At 52.0% G+C, this 18164-nt stretch overlaps 1 protein-coding gene across 1 annotated transcript in view; it reads right to left on the bottom strand.

Annotated features, from left to right (window-relative positions):
• The window catches only part of RBM19 (RNA binding motif protein 19), a 47548-nt gene that overhangs the window by 12365 nt on the left and 17019 nt on the right, over positions 1 to 18164 (bottom strand). Inside the window, exons 20-21 of the mRNA XM_021412775.1 lie at positions 17059 to 17114; positions 15689 to 15805 (exon numbers count right to left, since the gene is read on the bottom strand). Coding sequence (XP_021268450.1) covers positions 15689 to 15805; positions 17059 to 17114 — 173 coding nt within the window. The remainder of the gene's footprint in view (positions 1 to 15688; positions 15806 to 17058; positions 17115 to 18164) is intronic.

Here is an 18164-nt window from a genome sequence, read left to right as displayed (position 1 = left end):
TGGGCACCCTGCATCCAGACCTGAGGTGTGGGCACCCTGCAGCCCTCACCACAGTCCCAGGAGCACGACTCCAGCACAGCTCACTGCATGCCACCCCTGGGAATCCAGCTTAACGCCCACGTTCTGTCTGCGTCCAAGCTCCTGCTTCCCCTCCCCTCACTTCCATTTATCAAACACATATGCACAAACTGCAACCAATAAATATTTAATGCAGACCGGGTCGGACTGGATGTGTTATTTTATTTGAAAACCTACACACACGCGCGCACATACAAAAGGAGCCTGGGATGCAGCGGTGCCAGAGAGCACTTGGGAATAAACACAGTAAAGGCCATAAATGCTCTCGTGAAATGATATAAGCTAAATCTGGGAGTTAACCCGGCGCTCCGGCAGCATGACCAGGCATCCATCCACCCAATTTCCTGAGGCAACGCACTGTGTAAATGCACCATGATGAAGCCTCAAAATGAATCCGCACGCCTCCTCCTCGGGGCTGCCTGTGCTCTCCCTCCCTCGTGCCCCCTTCGGGCCAGTGCCACGCAAACAAACAAACAAACCCCCCTGTGGGGATGCACGGCCTCAGCTGCAGGGTTGTGCACAGGGCACAGTGCTCCCGCGGGGTACATGGGGCACAGAGCTCTGTGTCCCTGTGGGGGCTGGATGCCCTGGGGAGATACAGGGATGGCCAACAAGAGGGCTCCTGGCCCAAAGAAGTGGGAACTGAGCCCTCACCCGATGCACCACAGGGGACCCAATGCATTATCTGTGGGAAATGAGATGCATGGCATGAGGGAACAGAATGTTGGCTGAAGTGCTGCAGCACCGCTCTGTGTACGAAAGCACCGAGCACCTCCCATGGGCACCGCACTGAGAGCTGATGTGCAGCACAGGGAACAACAGAACAGCACTGCAAGTGGCAGCAGGGCAGCTATGGGGGGCACAGGAGAGCTGTGGGGATGCAGAACAGCCGGCACAGAGGGAAGAAGTTGGCTGCAAAGAAGCTGACAGTGGGGTCCAAGCCTGGAGCAGCATGTCTGTGGGGTCAGGGTGGCAGTGGGACAGCTGTGGGGCAGCTGAGCCAGGACGGCAGCACCCAGGGCAGCACTGCAATGCTCAGCAGGGCAGTGGGGGACAGGGCTGGCCCTGCCGGGCTGAGAAGCGAAACACTCCCCTGCTGCGGCGCTAATTAGAAACCACAACACAGCAATTACCATCCCAGGAGCTGTGAATGAAGAGGAGAGCCTGGGCCTTTAATGTTTTCCTCTCCAGCGCCAGGCAGAGGCTCACACCTCTCTTTTCCAATTATTTCCTCCAGATTTGGGGAAGATGGGGAGAGAAGCAGAGGTGGCGGAACCCAATTACCCCCTGCAGAGTGCGGCTCCTTGGGCCAGGCCAGCTGCAAAGCCCCTGGGAGCACTGCTGGCAGCGGGGACAGGGACATGGCTTGTCCCAGTGGGGTGACAAGAAGGAAGGAAGCAGCTGGTACGCAAGGAGGTAACTTGCAGTAACAGGAGCGCCAGGCAGAGCAGCATCCTGAGTGAGGCTGCAACCGGCTCTGGGATAACTGCTGAAAGTGTGCACTCCCACTCGGTGACAGCACACTGCTTGTTGGGCTCTGCCCATTTTCTGGAGGTGTTGATGGGGTCAGGGGGCGTCCTGCAGAAACCTGCCTTCTCCTCGTGCAAAATAAACCGTTCTTATGTCCTCTAATACATACTGATGTCCCATTGCATGGGATGGTCCTAAATCAGGAAAAAACCCAGTGGCAATGACAGGATGGGAAGTTGGTTGGGGACACATGATGCAGGCCCAGGACAGAGCTTGGGCAGAGCTCCCACTCACCGTGATGGCTCTGGAAAAGGACACAGGGCCCAAGCAAGATGAGAGCCCTCCCTTGTACAGCCACCTCCCCGCAGCACGCCTCTGCTGTGCTCATTCCTTTGATGCACAATAGTCACTGTCATGTTGCTTTTTCCCCCATCTCCTTTCACCCCCGAACAGGACCTTCCCTCCCCCAGCAAATTACGTCCCCGCCCACCTCTGCTTCCGCACCGATGTGCTGATTATAGGAGAAAACAGAAGAAAAGGGAAAAAAAAAAGAATGTTCCTTTCTGTTCCCCCTCCCTGGAAGCAGGGCCCTGCCAACGGCTGTGCCGGGTGAGCTGCTGGCCCACCCCATGCGGGAGTTAATGAGATCCGCACGGACGGCCCTCCCGCCCCCCGCTGCAGGACTCGGGCTGACTCCACTTCGGATAATCCCATTACAACAAAATAACGTGGATAATTCAAGCTAATGAAATCGTTACAAGAATGCGGACAGCCAGGGGTGGACATTCAGAGCCAATTTAACACTCCTCGGTGTTGTTATCCTCAGCACAGGAAATATCTGAAAGGAGGAAGGGAAAGGAAGGAAGAAAAAAAGCCCTCCTCTCTTGTTAGCTTAAATCCTGTTAGGGAGTTCAGGAATTAATCTGCCACCTATCTCCCCCATTACCGTTATCACCAGCACCATCAGTGCCGTCTCCTCGGTAACCCCACAGCTGGGGATGGCGGGCATGCAGGGCAAGGGAGGCACCTGCAGAGGGGCACAGCAGCTCCAGGGCGCAGCCAGCCACCAACAGCCAAAGCCCTCTCCAGCACCATGTGGCAGCTGTTCCCCTCCTGCACCTGGCCAGTAGCAATGCCACCACGGACAGCTCCGGCGCGGTGCTGCCTGCACGGCTCCCAGCGTTGGGCTGTCCCAACACTCGGTCCCAAGGAGCTCTGGGACACTGCTTGTGAGGAAACGGAGGGGATGAAGGACACACCAGGCTTCCCCAGGAGGCAGATGCTGGAGCCAGCCTTCCCATGGGGAACATCACCTAACTCGCTCCGGTGCAAGGAGCCCACCAAAACTGAGAGCAGCACTTCCAAAGGCTCTGTGGAATGGAGATGGCCACCAGGCTCAGCTCCTAGCCCTGGTGGCCTTGGGAAGCCAACCCTTGCCCATCACTTGAGCCGATGGCTGCTGTTTACCAGCCTCTCACAGACATGCAATGCTTGTCAGCCAGTGAAGGCATTCGGGATTTAGAAAAGAAATGGTGCAACATGACCTGAGCATTCAGCACCAAGGCCCTGTGCACAGCATCAAGGGCAGAAGGGCAGCTGCAAGAATAGCACAGGGGGCATGGGCAGGGCGATGATGGCCAGGCCATGCAGAGCAGCGTGCCCCCACCCGGGACATGGATCCACCATGAGAGGACAGAGTCCACGAGCACCACGCTGCTGTGCCGCAGGGAGGGGATGCTCCGGGCCCCTCAGGAGGCTGTCCCCTCTCTGTGCCATGCAGGCTCTTGATGCACAGAGGCGTTTTGCACATTTGAGCTATGCAGCACCAGCAGCACCTGTGCCATCCCAGGCCTTATCGTCATCGGGTTTGCAAGAAAGCACCCCCAGACATGCCAGGGACAAGCAGCTCCATTGCATTTCTCGGGCGCTCTCTGGTGAACATGCCTAATTTCATCCAGACGGTGCTTTTGGCACACCTGCTGCAGCAACTGTTTATCTTGCTGACAACTAAAGAGCATCATTTGCAAAGTTTGCTAGGAAGGAAAGCCAATTAGCATGATGCCGGCCAGGCACAAACATCCCCGTGCTCCATCTCTGCTCAGCATGCACGGGCCCTTCATGCTCACTCCCTCCTTCTGCTTCAGCTCCTGTGGCTGGAAACACATAGAGGAGACCCAAAAACAAAGTGGAGGGCTGCAAGGAGGATGGCACAGCAGCCAGCTTGCTGTCCCCTGGCTGACCCCCACAGGATGCACCCAGTGCCCATAAAGCAGAACAGTGCTGCAAGGGGAGCTCTAAGGCCTGCAGCTGTGGCACGTTGGGATAAACATCCTCTGCCTCACTACACTCCTGTTATGGGGCTGCTGCCTCCTGCCTTCCTCCCTGTGGCAGCTCAGTGCTCGCATGGGACCCCACCAAGGCTCTGGGAGCCCCCAAGGCTCCTGCTAAGGGCTCTCAGGCTCTGTTCCGGGGGTCTCAGCAGCCCCAGGGCCTCCCTCCCTTCCAGGACACAAGACAGGAGCATGTGGGGCCGTTTCCCCCTCACCTCAACTGCTTGCTTAAAAATGTAGCAAAACATTTTACCCCTCCTCGATTTATTTTCTTTAATGTTGCTTATGAGGGACCTTATCAAAAGCTTTCTGAAATTCCAAGCAAATTAGTCATTAGGCAGGTTTTCAGAGCAGTAATTAGGCCACTCCGTGCCCCTGATGTATTATTTACCTGAGAAGATATACATAATTAGGGCTCTTCTTTATAACTGGTATTACACGCACTAAATTCTACTCCAGTCTATCGTGTAATTACGCAATTAGGCTGCATGCTAAACAGAAAGAAACCAATTCTGAAAACCAAGCAAAAAGGGGGACAAAAAAGCCTGGTAATTATTATTTTTTAAATCCTCCATCAGCAGCACAGTGGCAGGTTTTAAAATTTTAATATCCCTCCACTTAAGTCATCTTTAAACAGGTGCTAGCACCAGGCTTGGTTTCGTAATGCTGTCACGTTTCATCCCGCTCCGCAGGGCTTAGCGTGGTGCCGGGATCCGGCTCCTTACCGGGGTCTGCCCCAGGCTGGCGGCACTTCTCCTCCTTGCTTTGGCAAGACCAAAGAGAAGTGCCCAGGACTTGCCGAGCATGCTCACACCCCCTGGGAAGACACCTGTGCATTATCTGCAATTATTTTCATGCTTAAAGATTCATTACTTAAAGCATGAACAGATCTCCTTCTGTACCTCTCCATCCCAACGATCGTGGTGGCAAAGGGAAAGTGCAGCGCTGGCATGGCACCAGTGGAACAGGACTGCTTGAAGCCTTTGCAGGCACTAGGAGCATCAGGACGGCACCTCAACATCCCACAGCCATGGAACGGGAATCTGCGCACAGACTTCGCACCCACAGTGCTCTATGGAGCACCTAAGCCGCGCAGCTCCAGCACCGTGCAGTGGTGCTGCATCTCCTGCAGGTCGGGATTTCAAAGCAACCCACAGCCTGAACAGCGCCGAGATTGGGGATTCATCTCTTCTCGGCTCTTTTGAAAATCCTGATCAGAGCGCAGCTACAGTCAGAAATAAGTTATGCTAAAAATAGTGCTTGCAGGAGGGCCCGGTACAAATCTCCTTTGCTCTGTGCTCTTTATGAGTCAGCTGGTTTCAAAGAGAGAAGACGAATTCGTGCAACTGGCAAAGCACTAAACATGAGAAGGGAGATGCAGCCATGCCCTAAGGCTCCCAAAGGGACATGCAGGGCACCCTGCACAGAAAATAGAGCTGCTGCAGGACACCAGCTGCAACGTCATACCTACAGGCAGAAACCAGCCCTGACCTGACTGTACAACCTCCTGCACTGAACTGGAGAACAAATATAGAAGCAATAAGGTATTTATAGGCAGAGATCTATTTTAACATAGCTCTACTTTAAAGAGAATCCTTATTTAAGCCTTGTTCCTGTAAAGCTGCAGGATGACTTCGAAAAATAACCAGATTAATTATTTTCAACAGGAGAACAGAGAAACACGTAGGGAAGATCAAATGCATGCAAATGCATTCAGAACACAGAAGCCTGTGTGAAGCGCTCGTATTCTGGTGCCTCAATACAGTGAAGATGGTGAGATCTGAGCACAGCACAGTCTGCAGAGCTCCCACAGCCACATCCACGCTCCTCAGACCAGGAGGAGACAGAGGATGTGGAGCAGAGCACAGCTCAGCAGCAGCACTGCTGCCGGCCAGTTGTCAGGTTGCATGCTGCTGGATGCACTGCAGAAGCACTGTAAGCACAGGAATATTTCCAGATGTTCTCCGTGTTCCCCCAGCTTGCACCAGAACAACTGAGAGAGAGCAGCAGAGCCTCAGGTGGGAGCCAACCACCCCAATGCTGCACTGCTGGGACGGTGTGCTGACACAGCTGCAGGCTCAGGAGCCGCCCCTGCCCTGGCCCGGCTGCTGTGTGCCACACATGTCCTGGCAGTGCTGCTGCTTCCTCCTGCCCCAAACCCACACTCCAGCACCAGGACAAAGCGGGGCATGTTTAATGTGCTCCTGCTTCCAGATGGTGATGCCCTCCAGGTGCCAAATCCATGGGGCATGTGAGGGGCTGAATGCAAAAGGCTTCTCCTGGGGCGTGCTCTCCCCCCTTTACCTGCTCCATCTGCAGTACAGAGCAGCACTGGCGAGCAGGAGCTCCTTGCTACAGGAGGAGATGCGGATGCTGAAGCATCCCTGCAGAGCACCATGCACCTCGGCTCTACTGGCTGCCGCATGCAGTACTCTAGCTGAGGAGGGCTAGGAGCTCCCTGAGAGCTGCTTGTGGGGAGAGCAGAGCATGGGGCACACAGAGGACCGGGGCTGATGAAAGGCCACAGCTGTGTGCCAGTAGCCTGCTGCAGGGCACACATCAAAAGGATGGCATCTACAGGAAGAGGGACCTCAGAAGGAAGTGGAGATGGGAAAGCACGAGCGAGATGCTTGGGGGGAGATTAAAGAACACAAAATAATGCCAGATGCACTGCCACTCAGCTGGTTAATGGTATCAGAGAGCACTGGCAATGAGCAGCACTGCACCCTGGCAGCAGCAGTCTGCACTCCATTTTTCATCCACCATCATAGCTCTGCTACTGGTAGGAACCCAGCAGCCCTACACCCTCTTCAGCCTCAGGGGTAAGAACTGATGTGGGCAGATGGAGAGCCCCATTTCCTCAGGAAAATGGCTTGTGAGAGCAAGCAAGCCCCGCACGCTGTGGGATGCCCCCACCTGCACACGCAGCAGCTCCTGCCCAAGGGTGGGCAGAGCTGGCCCTCTGAGCCCGCTGCACACAGAGGAACCAAGGTGCTGCTGCCCAGGGGGCCGCACTTGGCCACGTGCTGTAAGGACTGAAGCCATAAGGGGGTGATGGGAGACAGGGAAGAGACGGCCTGACGCCTAGCATCAGAGACAGCTTTTTTAGCCTAAACCCACAAAAAAAAAAAAAAAAGGACAAAATAGATGTATGGGAACTGCTGAGTCATGGCCTGAACCACTGATTGAGCACCTGGAGGAAAGACCCAGTCAGCCCTGGGAGCACAGGTGAAGGCAATTCACCTGTGCAACCAGAAGGGGTGGAGCCTGGCTCCACCCCTCTTAGGCCTCATTTAAGGGCTGACTGCCCCTAAGGAAGGATCTCTGCCTGGAGATCCCTCCTTGGTGGGAGCCTTTTCCTGCGAGCCCCAAATCTGGGTGAGTGCTGTATTTTCCTTCCACCTTTTGTAACGCTGTTTCCATTGCGTTAGTCCTGCTTATCGCTACAATAGAAAATCATGAACCAAAGGAGATAATGCAGCCAGCATGGTGATGGCAGGAGAGCTGGGTTGCAGTGGCGTGCAGTGATGGGGGAGGTGAGAGGGGACCCGGCAGCAGGGTGGCTGCTCCTCTCCCTGCCTCCCCTCTGCTGTGGGGTACCTCATTTCATGGGGTTCTTGCACAAGCAGTGAGGTGGAAAACGATCATGAGGATTGGGCGGGTGGAGAAGCACCACAGGCCCCTGGGCCCCCAGAAGCTGTGGGAGCCCAGCCCTGCTGGGGGGCATGGTCGCAGGGACAGGCTGCAGCTCTCTCCACGAGCATCCCCATGGCAGGCGGAGATGGGCACTCCCCCCCTTCCTGGATGCTGACGGGAGAGACAGCGCAGTCCTGCGTGACAGCGTGAAATTAATATGATTTTGGGGGAAGCTGGCAGTGAGTAATGAGCATCTGAAACACCTCAGCTCTGAACCCCCCCCTCACCCCTGAACTCATTTAACCCTTCAGCTGCTGGCACAGCCATGAGGCAAAAGGGACAGAGGACAAGAAGTCAGATCCAACCTGGTGAGAAGCAAAGAGAGAGCAGCAGTCTGTCCATCATGGAGTACACAGAAAGCAGAGCACCCTCGAGGACCAGTTCCCCAGGCCCCTGACAAAACCTTGGTCTGAAAACAGGCACTGTGTAAGGAGTTGTATGTGAGCTCCTGGACACCTAACAAGGGTCTGTCCCCTAGCACCGTGCTCCCCAGAGGCATGCTGCAGGAGCTGCCCACGCTCACTTGGATCAGGCTCTCACATTTCAGATCTCTCCTCTGTCTGATGCCTGGAAGTGCTCCGCTGGTTCAGGTGCTGCTGAAGGAGGAGCAAAGGCAGGCGAGAAGGCAGATGGCAGCAGGCTCTGCCTTGGCTTGGTTTCATTGGGAAAAGCAGTGTGTGGGCGGGAGCGCAGACAAATGCTCACAGTGCCATGGGCAGCAGAAGCCAACAGCAAGTGCTTGGGCACAGGGAGCCCAGGCCAGGGCCTGCCCGGAGCAGCAGGAGACCAGCTCCAGGGCACACACGCTGGGAACCCATGGAAGAGGGAAAGGAAGAAATGCTGCAGTGGACAGCAATGTAAATAGAGATGCAAATAAAGGACACTGTCATTGTGAGCTGGAAACTGTGATTCATTAGGGGCTCATCCAGGGCCTTCTTGTGAAGTGAGACTGAAAAATACTCACATGTACGCTAGCAAAAGACAGGAAGGGGGCTGGGCCAACATCAAGCTAAGAAATGGAGAAGAATTTTAAAATCAAGAAAACAAGCACGTTGATTTCTCCATGTACTAAAAGCTGAGATAAAAGCTCACAAGTTTGTCCAGCATCGTTGCAACTTCTCAGGTCTTGCAGTCTCGCTTCTAGCTCCAGAGGGGTGATCAATGGGCAATGCAGGACACCAGCTACAGTGTGAGGTTCTGCTTTTTTGTAGTATGCATTTTCCCTTCCTTATATACAGACATGCATACAAACTTCTGCGTAGTTCAGACAAAAGAAGACCTTATAATACTAACAGCAAGAGCAGGTTACTTAGAAACCCTGGCTGCTATCTCCTCTATGGGCTGCGCTGCCCATTTCCTATTGAGGAAGAAAAGGACACACACGTGCACGCACCTGTGCCAGTCCTCATTGGCACAGAAAAACTGCAAAAGCCCCAGAGCAGAATACCACAGTCCCATCTGACAGACATGTGGCATGCAGCCCCTCCGCCAGCTCTCCTCACCTCCGCAGCCCCTCCACACTGATGAACACAAATGAACAGAGCTCGGCGAGAGGCACTGCTGCAGGGAAGCAGCCCAGCACCGCCCTGCATGGCACTGGGACTGAGCAGGACAGGCAACTGGAGCTCCTTGCAGCTCAGGGACCTGAGGGTGTGAGGCACGCTGAGATGGGGAGAGGGGAAAAAAAATTAAAACCCAGTGCTGAGATGAATATTCAAGGCAGGGAAAGGGATGCACTGAAAAATCTTCCTTCTGCTCTTGGGAAGATCCACCTTTTAAAGCAGCCCTGCCAAGATAACACAGAGTTAAATGTTTCCTTATCTATGCTAAACACCTTTTTGATTCAAACCAAAAAACAGCACGGAAAACCTATTTCGCTCTCCCGCACCCCATGGCTTGTTTTGGATAGTCAAATGAAAGCAGCCAGTTACGTATCTACTCTCTGAATAGCAGCCCAGTACTGCTGTGTTTGGGTTTCCAACACAGAAGGAAAAAGCACCAAAAATACATATACACATACATTAATATATGCTTTTTTAGATAGCGCCAGAAATAAAGCAGCCCCACAGATCCCAGCAGCTCTCAGCACACAGATCTGCATGGCGCTGCCTGGAGCCCTGCATGGGGGCAGGACACCGTGGGGCAGGTTTCTCATCCAGGAAGGAGGCGGCCATCACTCAAACTACTCCCTAATGGCACCAAAGATGCACTGTTTCCAGGTGCTGTCCAATCTCACCTGCAGATGGTGCCTGCACAGCAAGGGCTGAGAGGGGCTGAGCTGTGGCGGGAGCACTGGGGCTGAAAGCACCAATCCCAGAGCAGCTCTGTGCAGGCCCAATGCCCCTACACAGACGCTCTCAGGTGCCAGCAGTGCACACACCTCACATCCTAAGTTAGGAGCTGCAATCTTGCATTAAAGAAGTGCCACATGATCTGCTAGCATTGCTGGATGCCCCTGCATTTATACCCCACAAGGACAGGGCCCTTAGCCAGCCCCCACTGCTCCTCCAGGGCACGCAGCCCGGCAGCGCTCCAGGCCCAGGTCTGCAGCATGCTGGTTCTGGGAAACTGTCTTTGAAACGGAATCAGCAGCATATGTTTTCTTCCACTCCTTAAGATCAGCAAAATGGGGCAAAAGCTCTGTTAGCACGTAATCCGGGTACACACATGCACCTACAACAGCTCTGCAGTCCTCAAGGGTTGATCACTTATTTAAACCGCATATTTCTTTCCTCGAGGACATAACCCAGCGATCCCACTGAACTCCAATAGGAACACAAAGGCCTCACCACAGCTGTCAGCAATCACACTTGCAGTCACGTCCCACCTCCTGCTTCTCAGCTGCTCCTGCCAGCTCCCACCTGAGCACCTCCTGCAGACGCATGTCTCGTGCTGCTTGTCCCTGTCCCCAGCTCCTAGGCAGGGAAGGGGGGTATCCAGCGCTGGCCCCATGATTATGGGCACTATGGAGCAGCTGGGGCTCAGCTGCACAGACACCCCCAGGCCCTGCCACAGAAGGATCCATCCAAGCATCTCATACACTGATCTATTCTCAGGAGTAGGGTCTGCTTCTGCAATGCACCTAAACCCCAGTACACAAAAGTAGTGAGGATGAGCCTTTCTCCCCACCTCTGCAGACTGCACCAGAAGAGGGGTTGTCCATCTGATGGCACCAAGGGACTCCTCTGGCCACGTAAGGGTCCACGAGGCTCTCCCTGGGCAGAAGCAGCCTGAGGAACAGCTCTGCATTTGCTGCAGGGACAGCAGGAGCTGCTGGCTTCCAACCCTGGATAGGACAGGAGGTGTTTCACTGATGATCTTTGTCATTATCCAACACCCACCCCCTCCTCCCCAACACACAAGTCCTTCAGACTGGCTCTAGCTGCAGGCCACCTTGATACAAAGGCTCAGAAATGCAGCTCAGTCTGCCCACATACACAGCCCAGGTGAGCAGGACTCAAGCCTAGCAGCTCCCAGCAGCCCTTCTTACAAAGGGGAGATGAGTTCCCCCTCTCCTGTGCCAGTACAGGGGTCCAGCCTGCTCAGCATCTGCATAGCTAGCAAACCCACCTCTCCCCCTCAAATCACCAAGATGGAAATGGAAGCAACTAGGAGGAAGAGCAACTGATTTTGAAGCCTTCCTAGTACAACATCTACGGCTTTAAAAGCAAAATATCACCCAGAGTGAGCTGACGCTGGGCTGCTCAGAGAGTGATGTTTGCAGCACCATGCATCCCAGGGGCATTTCCACTGTACATCCTAATTAATACTGCCTGGCAGTTGCTTAACTAACTCACAAGTTTATGAAGGCACTCTTTTTTTTTCTTCCCTCCTCTGCCTTTCAGTAGCAAAGATTTCCACAGCTTCAACAGGGCAATGTTACTCGTTACTCCAGGAAGGAGAAATTGTCTGCAGCCATGTCGGCTCCATTACTGGGAGAAAGGTGTGAACAGCTAGTGTGTCTGGCAGACGGACTCATTATACCACCATGTCCTTCATAATGGGAAATGAAAAGCCCATTCTGATAACTACACTTTATTATAATAGGTCAGAAGAAGTGAAAGGCATCATCTTATAAAATTAACTTCATAAAGACTGCCTTTAAAAAAAAATATCTCTGCCAGTTTATCCACTGCATCCTTCTTCAGAGATGTTCCTTCTCCTAGCAGAGCTCTCATTCTGATGCCCCGTCCCACTGCTGCTCTCACTTCTGCCCTCTATCAGAGGGAAGAGATCTGCCTCCTCCTCATCAGGCACAGGCCAGATGCAGCAAATGCCAGATCTTTGTTAAGATGAAGAAAATAAGGATCTGCCCTGACACCTCACCTTGAGCAGTGCTCAGAATTTTGAGAGCACCGAGGGCAGCCAATTGGCAGAGGAGGGCTGGAAGCAGAGGTCATGGCAATTTTAGGACCCTACCCTGTACTTCCAGGTGTACTTCGCAAAGAAATTAAAAGGAAACAGTGCCAGCCTCAGAACATGCAACTTAAGATGCAGTTCCTTTGGTGGCACAAGCAGCAGGGATGTCCAACTTCAGGCATGATCTCTCCCTCCACCTGTGTCTTGGGTAGCACACAATTGGGCAGAAATCCGTAAGACAACTATTTCCAAATCTAACCACGTCCCTTTTGGCAAAAATAAAATACGTGTCTCCTTGAAAAGTTATGGGCCAGCTGCAAATGAGCTGTGTCTTTGATATCCATGAAAGTTGGTGCAGGTGTGGGGGAAGGAGGATGGCAGAGGACACTGTGAAACAAACAGTTAATTGGAACTTCCAATGAAGGTTACATGGATCTAATGTGATAGATTTTAAAGGAGCCTAATTTTCAGAAATTGCTAGCGCTCCAATCTGTGAAAATGTGGCCTTTCACAGATCTCCAATTCAGCCTGCCACATTTCGAGTTCCTTACGAAAAAAAAGTCATGCCATAAAAGCCCCCCAATTTGGTAGCAAAAATTAGCAGTCTTCATGGGATATCAGTCCCTTTGTCTCTCCCCCCTAACTATGGCTCTTTGGGAAGAACGAAGGACCATTTGTCTTTTGTTATTTTTCCAGGTAGTGAAGATAACAGTAGAATCTAATAAAGAACAAAAATGAGGAAAAAACACACCCACAAAAGCTAAATCTTCACACCTAGCCCAAAAGCTGCCCCTATAATTGGAAAAGCATTTCTCCCGCTGGAGAAAATAACATCCATCAGATCTCACAAAACCAGCCCCAATGGATGGCAGAGGGCAGCACCCAGGGAAGGAAGGGCAGGGCTCCGCAGCAGCACCGCACGCTGCCATCGGGCACAGCCACACTGCCCCAGCAGGACGGGCAGCATGGAGGAGGGCACACGGAGCCACCAGCAGCACAGCCCTTGCTCACAGCGAGCGGCCAGAGGAAGGCAGCAGCCACGTCTATTGTCATCTGCTGTAAGAACATGAGCAACAGCGCTGGGCAGGTCTAAGCGTTCGAGCCACGGATCCTTAAACAACAATACTAAAAAGCATAAAGACAAGTGGGGCAGCACTGCCAGCTCAGGAAATCCCCAGCAATGTACAGAAGCCTTCACAATTTGCTATTCAAAACATCCAGCAAGAATGGATGTCTCTTGCTTTGCTGTTTCAGTGCCATTAACACCTACTCGTGAGAGATGCAGAAATGAAGACAGCATCTCAAAAAAGCTCAAAACATGCAAATATTTGTTTGGGGTAAAAACATAATGCGTTTTCTCCTGCCAAAGCAATTGAGGAAAAAAAAAAAGAAAGCACAGAAGGGAGCAGGCTGAGAGACATCAGCTGCAGGGCTTTGGAGCACGTGAAACAATAGCTCGTCCTGCAGGGCCCCCAGCTCAGCTCTGTGCTGGGGCTGTGCCCTGGCTCTGTCCCTGTGTCCCCAGGCTGGCAGTGCCACATCCCCGTGTCCCCAGGCTGGTGGTGCCACGCGCAGCCCCAGCTGCTCTCCTGGGCAGGCTAAGAGTGCCCCCTGCAGCCCTGCCGGCCGTGCCGCCTCTGCCGCCCCGCTATTGTCTGAGATTTCAAATACGTAACAAAAATCAGACAGGTTCCTAAACGCAGAAATGTGAAAAGTTCCAGAGCACGGGGATCTGATGTCAAAGCGCAAAGAGCCATCTTGGAGGATGAAGCACATGGCAGTGCTCAGCTGTGCCCAGTTTCAGCCTCTCAGCGGGCCAGGAGGGCTGGCAGGGCATGGGGAGGACTGCGGGCCCCCGTAAGCCATTGGCTGTTGTTCTGAGGACCAAACTCCCATCTCCAGAGAGCCCAGGTAAACAAAATGGATGTTCGTGCATCGCCCTAGAGCACTGGCAGCAGTGTGCTCCTGGAGGCTGCGTGCTCCTTGCCACGTGAATCAGAGCCACCCCGCCTCTCCCCACCCCAGGTGCCAGACAAGGCAGGAGGAGAATAAAACACACAGCAAAGCCCTCATTCTCTGCTGGACTTGTCTGTTCTCTTGATGCTCACAAGTCTCCCTGCTCCTTGAACATAACCCGGCACCTTATAAGGCAAATAGATCCCTGGTTTTTGTTTGCTCTGATGCTATGAGGGACATGGCTGCAACCACACAGCACTGAGTTCTGAATGAACAGTGCCTAGCGTGCTGCTAGCCCTCAGCACACAGCCCTGAAAGTCCTGGGCTTTTCTGGCCTTGTTTTGACTGGGGCTTTCAGGGCAACGCTGAAGCAAAAGCATCCATGCTGCACCTGCACAGCACGAAAATCCCTTTGCTCTTCTACGTGAATCCTTACACTGTGCTTTTTCTGAACATGCTTGAGCTGAGTCATGGTCTGCACCCAGTTAAAACCAAGGACCCCGCTCCAAAACAGCATTGCAGCATACAGCTTTCATCACCATCAGCAGCTTTCACCTGTCCTGCAAGAACACAGGCTGTAGTAGGGCAGACCCACTGTCCTTACCCACTGTCAGAGCAGGAGAGCATCACAGCTCATAGAGTGGGTATATAGGGAAAGGAGGTTCCCCTGCTCCCAGCAAAGCCTTGTGTCTATGTACAAGGCAGTTCTTGGTGCACAGCCTGATAGGTTTCAAAGGGTTGAAGCAACTCATGGCTGAGGAACAGCACGGCCCCAAACCTGGCAGAACCACTGCCTGCTGCTGAGACTCACACCAGCTCCATGGAAAAGCCTCCTCCTGACCCAGGACTTCACATCCTGCAGATGGATGCTATCACCCTTGGCTTTGCTGATGGCAAAATGGATGGAAGGGGCTGGACAGCAATTCTCCCAGATTCCTCCAGCAAGCCAGCAGCAGAGCAGGGAGCATGGCCTACCTGCTAGGGCCCACCACCTAGATTCTTGTGCTAGCAGCAGAAGAAACCATAAGCTTCACTTTGCACAGCTGCAACTCTTTCCTGGGATACACTGTAAGGCTTAATGCATCCTTGTATGCACAACTGGCTGAGGGTACAAAGAGAAGAGCAGCCAGTACGCAGCAGAATGCAGGCTGGGATCCTAAAATCCCTACTGATCACTCATTAGGGCTTGAGGTACTTTTCACTAAAGGGGCTCTGACAGGCTGCATACCTCACATTCCTGCAGCCACGGAGATGCACTGCACCAAGCACATTAGGCATACACCCCGGTGCGGCAAAGGCAGAGCCAGATTTATGTGCTCCCTGCAGGCTGAGAAGGAGCTACAGCGTCGCGTGTGCAGGGCAGATGGAGGAGGGAGCCAGCCCGAGCTGATACCTCACACCAGCTGTCTGCAGCGGCTCTCAGTGCTCCTCCCAGCCAGGTGTGCCAAGCAGCAGGAACACTGCCGCAAGCCTTACAAACAAGAAGGAAAAAAATATCCAAGGCTGTGTCATTTGTTTGATTGGGGGGGGGGGGAGGGAGGAGATGTTTGTCCTCTGTGGATGCCCACTGCAGAGTGACAGGCCACCCAGCTCTGGCAGCTCAGAGCATATGTAATGTGTCCCACAGACAGCACTTCTACAGCAGAAAAACCTGTTACATCACTTCTACTTACAGGCTCACTTGCTTCCACAAAGAAGTCAAAACTCATAGTTACAATCCGACAGCAAGATCCTGCATTATAACCCTGCTGGTTCCTGAGCAGGGCGCTGCCCAGGCCTGACAGAGAACGCTTTCCTACCTGAAGAGCTCCCTGATTTCCCTGACGGTGGCCTGGAATGGGATGTTTCGGACTAGGATCTTGGAAGTCTTCTGCTTCTTGACTGTCTGCTTCTTTCGGGAGGACTTCACAGCAGGCCTGTCAGGTGAACAGATAGGGCAGGTAAGGGGCACCGCAGAGCAGCACACCTAGAGCATGCTGTCTCCTTGAATGTCAGCCATCAGAATTAGCCAGCTAGCTCACAATGATATTCTGGCTGGCTTCATGCTGGTGACAATGCGTATTTTATGGGCTACATAGAGAAGGAACAAATGCAAGTAATTTAAATCCCACATTTAAAATCAGAGCTTCTGGCTTGCTGAGTGCAGCCACAACGGAGCTCAGGCAGCAGGCTTGTACTCACACCTGACACCGACTTTTCTTTTGACTCCACATTTTGTCTCTTCAGTATCAGGAAACGAACCATTTGTACATATTTAAACAAGAAGTCTAATGCAAGGTAATGTTCATTCTTTTTCCTACTGACTTAGAAAATAGTAAAAAAGCTTAAATAGATTGCTAAATTAATTTATTTTGCTCAGGTTGTGCTGCATTTAAACAAGATAAAAATTTACCTAATATAAAAAAACAGCAGCTTAAAGCAAAGCATTCTACATTACAGGCTGGATTTTAAAATCCAGAATGGGTACAAATGCTTTATGGAAAAAAAATGAAATACAGAGTGGAGCTAGAGAACTGTCAGCCTTCTGGGCCCCAGATACCAGATTTGCAAAGGAATTTTGCCATTTAAGACACACCTCCTCTCACAGCATTTCCAAGGTGTCTACAACACAGTTTTTAGGGTGCCAACAATCACCTTCAAACACTTGAATTGACTTTTAACCTCATAGGCACAGATCATCAAAATCCCAGTGGACGTGAGTCACAGATTTCAGCATTGAAGGTATAAACCTGAGTCAGTCATCCTCTTTATTTGACATCAAGAAATGTAACTCCACAGAAAGGTCTGTCTCTGAGGCACCACCCCAAAAGCATCTTAAACGTTTTTCAGAGAAGCCTTTTCCTTAAATGTGAAACAAGGATTGTGTGCCTGGTTCTCACTTTGGACCCGCTTTTGGGACCCCATCAGTGCATGCTGCTTAGGGTTTCACTTGGAAGTAAGTCTCTTAGTAGGCAAGTACCTTCACATCTGGTTTTTTTTTTCTTTTTTCCTTGTCAAGAACTGACTAAGGTGACTTCATGCAATGCACAACAAAGGCTGATGTGTCAGTCTCAGTCAGCCAAAGCACTACTGGCCACACATCCTTACGAAGCAGAGATACTAGCTTAGAAATGAAGAACCTACCAAGAACTAACACAGACTAAATGCTACAGAAGTAAGACAGCTTTACCTGACAGCTCTCTCTGAGATTTTCACTTCCAGCTTATGGCCATCTACAATGCAGCCCTAAAAGTTAAAATGAAAACAAAAAAAATGTAAATCACAACAGCATTCAAGCTTCCAGGACACAAGCACAGCATTTCATATCTTTGTTCTTTCCCACATATTCCTTTCCTTCTCCTCACTAAAGTTCTTCCCTGTTCATACAAGGCAACGTTCTGATATGAAGCTGGAGACAGTCTGACTAACTGAGGAAGCAGCCAGCACCCTGATCTCTGTTCATTGGCCTCAGCTCTGCCACTAAACTGGCAAAGGCAAGTCACTTCCCTGCCTTGGGCTACCGGCTCCTCTCCTAGAGGGGAAGGAGAGCAAACTCATCAAGGCAGGGAGCACCTTACCTCTTGTTTCAGAATGAGCCAAGCATGACTCATTTGCTGTCAGTAGCCAAGACAGAAAGTCTTCTGTCTCCTACCTCCCACATATTAGAGCACAGAAAACAAGGAGTCTCTTGCCTAATCAGTCCTGACACAGCACATGACATGCAAAGGTTTTACGTTGGGAATCTGGAGTCCTGCTGCCCACTCCCTCTGCAAAATCTCCATTGTCCTGCTTTCTCTTACACCCCAGGATTCTGCTGTTCAAAACAATGCAGAACACCCATCTATCTCAAGACTACACCATCTGTGGAATGCAAAATCACCACCTGCTGAAGGTGAGACCCATGGATTGCGGTCACTGAGCATACAGAGATCATATACAGTGCAATTCCTCCAAGTCTATCTAGAAAAGGAGTGTTCCTTCTGTCTGGCCTGCATCACCCGGGTAATGTGGATCAAGACACTAGGGTGTTGTTGTTCTAGCAGCAGCAGAAATGACTTATTCCCTTGAAGTGCAGCCAAGCCCTATGGCATGTGTCATAGAGAAAGCATGAGGCTGCAAGTCCCTGAAGCGCTGGCAGACTCACAGAAGGCAAAACTGAACCCCACAACACCAAATACTAAGCTATACTTATTCTCATTTTGTGGGGGACTTGGGTCTCTGTCACCTCTACAAAGGAAACCCTGCAGAATAAACTTGCTGAATTTTAATAATTCCACATTTTCTGCCGTCTCTGCA

Source organism: Numida meleagris, chromosome 14, assembly GCF_002078875.1.
Source record: "Numida meleagris isolate 19003 breed g44 Domestic line chromosome 14, NumMel1.0, whole genome shotgun sequence".
In the NCBI taxonomy this organism is placed as follows: Eukaryota; Metazoa; Chordata; class Aves; order Galliformes; family Numididae; genus Numida; species Numida meleagris.
Note: the sequence above shows the minus strand (reverse complement) of the source record. Positions and strands in the feature narration are given on the sequence as shown.